Genomic DNA, 5,952 nt, shown 5'->3' on the forward strand with positions numbered 1-5,952 from the left:
GATGGTTGGATGGCATCACCGACTCAATGGACATAAGTTTGGGTAAACTCTGGGAGTTGGTGATGGACAAGGAGGCCTGGCGTGCTGCAGTTCATGGGGTCGCAAAGAGTTGGAAATGACTGAGCAACTGAACTGAACTGATACTCAGGATTAGAGTTTTGAGGTGTCATGGGGTGTGCACACAGCCTTAGTGGATATTTTGTCAATTTTCCAAAGTAGTTGCACCAACTCAGACTCCTACCTGCAGTGGACCAGAGTTCCCAGATGCTATAGACGCTTTAGAGATGCTGTTCTAAAGATGCTCATTACTCATCCTTACCCAGAACATTCATCCACGTTCACAGAACGTACCCTCCCAGACCTGCCCACAGAGCTCACAGCTAGAGAGACTGGGCAGATCTCAGCCACGCTGAAGGATGTGCTGGGCACATGTGGACAGGATGGGTGTAGCAGGCATGGCAGTGCAGAGCTTTTATCATTTGAAGCTAGGAAACTTGCCAGGTGAAGATCTCAGGAAGTTCCTGTTTTGGGGGTGGATCTAGAATTGAGGCAGCACCTTGCAATTTGGGGAGTGATCCCTCTGGTGAGCTAGCTGGAGACACAGGGTTCTCAGGGAGCTGAGCCCAAGGAGTCATGTGAAAACCCCAGCCTCAGATGCAGTTTGCTGCTCAGTGAGGCATAAGCCCATCTCCCTAGAATGGAAGCTATGGCCACAGAGTTTCTTGTTATGATCAGAGGGAATTTTTGCCTGTCTGGCTGAGCCCAGCTTGAGAGCAGGAAGGGGAAGATGCCTTGGGGAGGGGTGGGCAGGCTCAGGGACCTTGGAGGCAGGGCTGCGAGGGGATGACCTCCAGGGTCCCCTCTGAGTGGGTATGGAAGTGGATTCCAGGAGCGTGTGTGCGTGCTACTTCAGTCATGTCCGACTCTTTGTGACCCTATGGACTGTAGCCCACCAGGCTCCTCTGTTCATGGGATTCTCCAGGCAAGAAGGCTAGAGGGGGTTGCTATGCCCTCTTCCAGGGCATCTTCCCCCACCCAGGGATCAAACCTGTGTCTCTTATGTCTCTTGCATTGGCAGGCGGGGTTCTTTACCGCTAGCGCCACCTGGGAAGACATTCCAGGAGCAACTGAGCCTTCTCATTTGGTGGTTCCCTCAGGCTAATCTCAAGAGCTGGATGTACTTCTAGGAGTGATGGGTGGGCGGGGCTTGCCTTGGGGAAAACCTCAGGGCTTGGGGACAGGGATGCGGCCACAGGCAACCAGACACTTCAGGTTAGAGCAGCACCTCAGGACACACGTCCCCAGCACTGACCAGGGTAGCTGAAGCAGGAGTGCTGCCCGGGACACTTCCCAGAGGAGAGGCAGGTAAACTGACAGTCACAAAAGGGTAGGGTTATGCAGCAAGGAGGAGGGACATGTGAGAGGCAGAGGGCCGGCACGTGGGAAAGCCTGGAAAGAAGAGACGGTGCTCGCTGTGGAGCTGGAGAGGCCTGGGTGACCGCTGATGACCCCAGGGGGAGAAGGAGCCGACTTGCAGATGCCCGCAGGGCCCTACCTCTCCGAATCTCCCACTCCACTTCGGAGGGATTTTGCAGCTGCTGCGTAATGTTGCGGTAGGTGATTTTCCCGGTCCATTCACACTCCCGCTTTGTCAGTTTCAGCACCAGCGGACACCGGGTGATGATTCCTGAGAGAGAGTTTCCCAAACAGCCTCTAAGTTTCCCTTAAAAAGAAGCATTCACAGGTGCCCTTTTCTTTTCTTTTTTGACTGCACCACAAGGCATGTAGAATCTTGGTTCCCTGACCAGGGATCGAACCCCCATCTCTTGAACCGGGAGCATGGAGTTCTAACCACTGGACAACCAGGGAAGCCCCACCCTTTGCTCTTATCCTGCCCAGTGTCCTCAGAGGCCTTGTCTGAACTCTGTATCCCTCTCTAGGGAGGACTCAGTCCAGCCCCACTAATTACCCCCAGCCCTAGGAAGGCCTCAGGCACAGTCCAGGTGGCAGCCAAGGGCCAGGACTGGGGTAGGAGTGGGAGGGAAGCAGTGAGATCTACCTGACCCCATCCAGCCCTCCCAGCCCCTGACACTCGGGCATGGAGGGAGCCCAAAGCACTACTGTAAGGGGCTCCTGCCTGCCCCGAAAGACTGCCAGGGCCACACCGGCCTCCAGACGCTTTGCTCTGTTGCTTTTCTCCTGGAAATGCTGAACCCAGGGTGGAGAGGAGGAGCTGCTGGTGTCCACTCTGACTCCATCACACACCAGAGTTGGGCTGATGGGGATCTCACAGGAGACCCTGGAGTAAAGGACCGGCTGCCCATGCTTGGGAGGGCACACAGGCCGGGGCTCCTGGTCTGGGTGGTTGTTGAGGGCTGTGCAGGGTCCATGAAGCCCCCATACCCTCCTCTGTGCCCAGGAGGCAGCCCTGGCTCCCTGGGTTCCTGTTGTTTTTGACGGATGGGCAGTGCTGGAAGAAGATGGGTATGAGAGGGAATCAGGACAGGGGAAACTACCCACTTTAGGGTGCCAGGTCCATCCTTTTTTCCCCTTTATAATTATTTTCATTGTCAGAATGTATGACAGCTTTTTCATTCTATGCTTGAATGTGTGTGTACTAAGTCACTTCAGTCATGTCTGACTCTTTGTGACCCCATGGACTGTAGCCGGCCAGGCTCCTCTGTCCATGGGATTCTCTAGGCAAGAATACTGGGGTGGGTTGCCATGCCCTCCTCCAGGCGATCCTCCCAACTCAGGGATTGAACCCAGGTCTCCTGCACTGCAGGCAGATTCTTTACCGACTGAGCCACCAGGGAAGCCCAGACGATCATAGTAGTAGTAGTGTTAGTTAGTTCTGTCCGACTCTGAGACCCCATGGACTGTAGCCTGCCAGTTTCCTCTGTCCATGGGATTCTCCAGGCAAGAATACTGGAGTGGGTTGCCATGCTTAATTCTACACAGGCTTAAATTTTTTTGTCTTTTGTTTTTTTTGAAAGGAAGCAGGAACGTCCTTGGTGGTCCAGTGGTTAAGACTCTGCACTCGCAATGCAGGGGGTGCAGGTTTGACCCCTTGTTGAGAAACTGAAAGCCCACATGCCTTGAGATGGTGACCAAAAAAAAAATTTCTTTTTTAAAATGAAACGTTGTGTCTTATCACACCATGATCCTGGCTAGTAGCTTCTCAAATTTGAGAAAATTCTTCAAAAAGACTTTACATGTTACCAGAAACTAACAAATTAACATAGAAATGTTTCTAGAGTCTTAGAGGACTAGACAGAGAAGGCAATGGCACCCCACTCCAGTACTCTTGCCTGGAAAATCCCATGGATGGAGGAGCCTAGAAGGCTGCAGTCCATGGGGTCGCTAAGTGTCAGACACGACTGAGTGACTTCACTTTCACTTTTCACTTTCATGCATTGGAGAAGGAAATGGCAACCCACTCCAGTGTTCTTGCCTGGAGAATCCCAGGGATGGGGGAGCTTGGTGGGCTGCTGTCTATGAGGTCGCACAGAGTCGGACACGACTGAAGTGACTTAGCAGCAGCAGAGGACTAGAAAGAAACCAACTGATACAAAGCCCAGCAATGACTGTTGCCACGTGAAAGAGGACTCAGAACCTAGGGGCAGCAGGAGCATCCAGGTCCACCCCCCCACCGCCCCCTGCCCACATCACCGGTCCAGGGGGGCTTCCCGTGACCTCTCCTGAGCCTACTGGTCCTGGGATGCTCTGTGGCTTGCAGGAGGCTGCCCCAGCAGTACTTACCGCTGCCCCTGGGGAGGGCAACCCCTGACAGAGCCTCCAGCACGGAACTCTTGCCCGAGCTCTGGTCCCCGATAACAGCGATGGCGGGCAGGGCCAGGTCCTGCTCCACGCCCAGGGCCCGTAGGGAGTCGATGAGGTCAATGCAGGGCCGCACCTTCTCCTCATACTTTCTGTACAGGTTGTTTTCCGGCCCCTGGAGGAGACAGACAGACTCACAGCCTTGGCCTTTGATGGACTCCCATCGCTTTCTGGAATTTGCGACTGAATTGGTGAATCTGCTCATGTGGGGTTGGAGACAGGAGGGGCGAGAGGCAGACCCAGGTGTGCCAGAGGCAAGGCCTCTGCATTTGTTCCTGCAGAGGCTTGGCTTCCACTGCTGTGGGCTGGAGGTGGAGGTGCCCGTGTGAGTTGGGAGATGGCCCTGCGAGGGCAGGCACTCCCAGTTGGAGGGAGGGGAGAAGCCCACCCCGGGCCTGCAGGGCTGGGGTAGGGGGTGGCTGGCAGTATGACTGTGGCAGTCACAGTTGGAGGGAAAGCTCCCAGGCAGGAGACCCCAGCACAGAGAACGGAGGCCCCAGATCCATGTCCAGGAAGGTCATGGTGCCCCAGAGACTGTGTCTGCCCCTGGGGCTTGTTGGAAGTGCCCAGAAGGTTGGGGGAGGGGGAGGGCACCAGCTGTGCCATGGGGACTGGACTAGACTGGTAGGTTTTATTCCCCACTTCCCCCCAACCCCTCCACCTTCTTTCAGATGGTAAAGAATCTGCCTGCAATGCAGGAGACCCAGGTTCCATCCCTGGGTCGTAAAGATCCATCCCCTGGGGGAGGAAACGGCAACCCACCCCAGTACTCTTGCCTGGAGAATCCCATGGGCAGAAGAGCCTTGCGGGCTGCGATCCATGGGGTCGCAAAGAGTCGGACACGACTGAGTGACTAACACACACACTTCTCTCCACATCCCCCCAGCCCTCCCCATGCATGCACCCTTCCTGACCCACCCTCCTCTCACCTTACCTTTGACATCTGTTGGCCCCCTTTTGCTTCTGGCTGCTGAGGGTCCAAATTCAGCTGATTGAAGTTGTTGGGAAGGAAGTCCGGGTTGCTCTCTTCCACCTGCCATTGTGGGGGACTCATTGTCTGCCCCAGTGGTGGCCCTGGTGGCTGCTGATGGAAGTAAATGTCTTGCTTTTGGTGGTGCTGAGTGGAAGTCTGAGTGTGCCTCTTGTACTTCAAAGGCCTGAAGGACATCGACATGACTGTCTGCTCGGAGAGCTGGGGTGTGCAGTCTTCGGGGCTCAGTGCCTCTGGTCCTCTAGGCAAGCTCTGCAAAGACGCAAGACGGGAATGTGGCCCAGAGGTCCCCCAGCAGACCTTCCTGGGGGCTGTATTTCTTCCAGCTCTGCCTCATCTAATCCCTTACAACTCACCTGCTGCTCACCGACTCAGGGGAGACCAGCAGCCCAGGCCTGTCTGCAGATGGGGCTGATGGCAGCAAACGGGCACAGAACACAAAAGGGGCGTTGGTGGGCCTGGAGACAAGTGGACTCCACGCTTCCACGGGAGAGTCTGAAGGTTCTGCTGTCACTTCTGCTGGGCTCCTCGTCGTCACCTACAGCTCAGGGCGAAGAGGAAGCAGTAAGGCGTGGAGAGATGACAGGGAGCCCCTCCAGGGTCCCTTGGTAGCCAATCTCTGCCCCGCCATCGCTGTTTCTCACCCAGGCTGGGTCAGGCTGCTGGAGATTCTGGGAGAAAAGGTTTCTGGGGTCTCTTACTTCTCCGTGGGACCTATAATCAGGTGGTCTTCCGCCTAGAGACAGCTGGCCTCACCCAGCACTGCTCTGAAATGCTCATTTCACAGCAACCTATGATGCTATTTTCACAGCAACCCTGCATGTCAGTGCCTAATATGCACTTTTTCAGGTCAAGAAGGTAAAGCGCAGAGGTCTAGATACTGGCCTGAGTCAGGGCCCAGAGGCCGGCCAGGGACTCTGGGTCATGAACATTTTCCCACTATGCCCAGCCCCCAGCCACCCCACTACTGGGGCCAGAGTGGAGACAGTGAGTTGGATGGCTTCGCTCCCTCCCATGCGAGTCCACCTGGATATGTGACTGTGACCTTACTTGGAAAAGTCTACTTGCAGTGGAATTGAGGCAGATCTGGGGATGACGGTGGGCCCGAAATGCAAGAAGAG

The 5,952-nt window shown here is 55.4% G+C and overlaps 1 protein-coding gene across 2 annotated transcripts in view; it reads right to left on the bottom strand.

Moving 5' to 3' along the window:
- Nucleotides 1-5,952, bottom strand: part of MX2 (MX dynamin-like GTPase 2) — a 37,467-nt gene that overhangs the window by 25,734 nt on the left and 5,781 nt on the right. The window contains exons 2-5 of one of the 2 annotated variants that reach the window (XM_010834941.1): nucleotides 5,188-5,369; nucleotides 4,775-5,083; nucleotides 3,763-3,955; nucleotides 1,556-1,687 (exon numbers count right to left, since the gene is read on the bottom strand). In XM_010834941.1, coding sequence (XP_010833243.1) covers nucleotides 1,556-1,687; nucleotides 3,763-3,955; nucleotides 4,775-5,014 — 565 coding nt within the window. In that variant the 5' untranslated portion in view covers nucleotides 5,015-5,083; nucleotides 5,188-5,369. Of the gene's footprint in view, nucleotides 1-1,555; nucleotides 1,688-3,762; nucleotides 3,956-4,774; nucleotides 5,084-5,187; nucleotides 5,376-5,952 lie in introns of both variants that reach the window. The other variant, XM_010834942.1, reaches the window with a different exon arrangement.

Source organism: Bison bison, unplaced genomic scaffold, assembly GCF_000754665.1.
Source record: "Bison bison bison isolate TAMUID 2011002044 unplaced genomic scaffold, Bison_UMD1.0 scf7180017864037, whole genome shotgun sequence".
Lineage (NCBI taxonomy): Eukaryota > Metazoa > Chordata > Mammalia > Artiodactyla > Bovidae > Bison > Bison bison.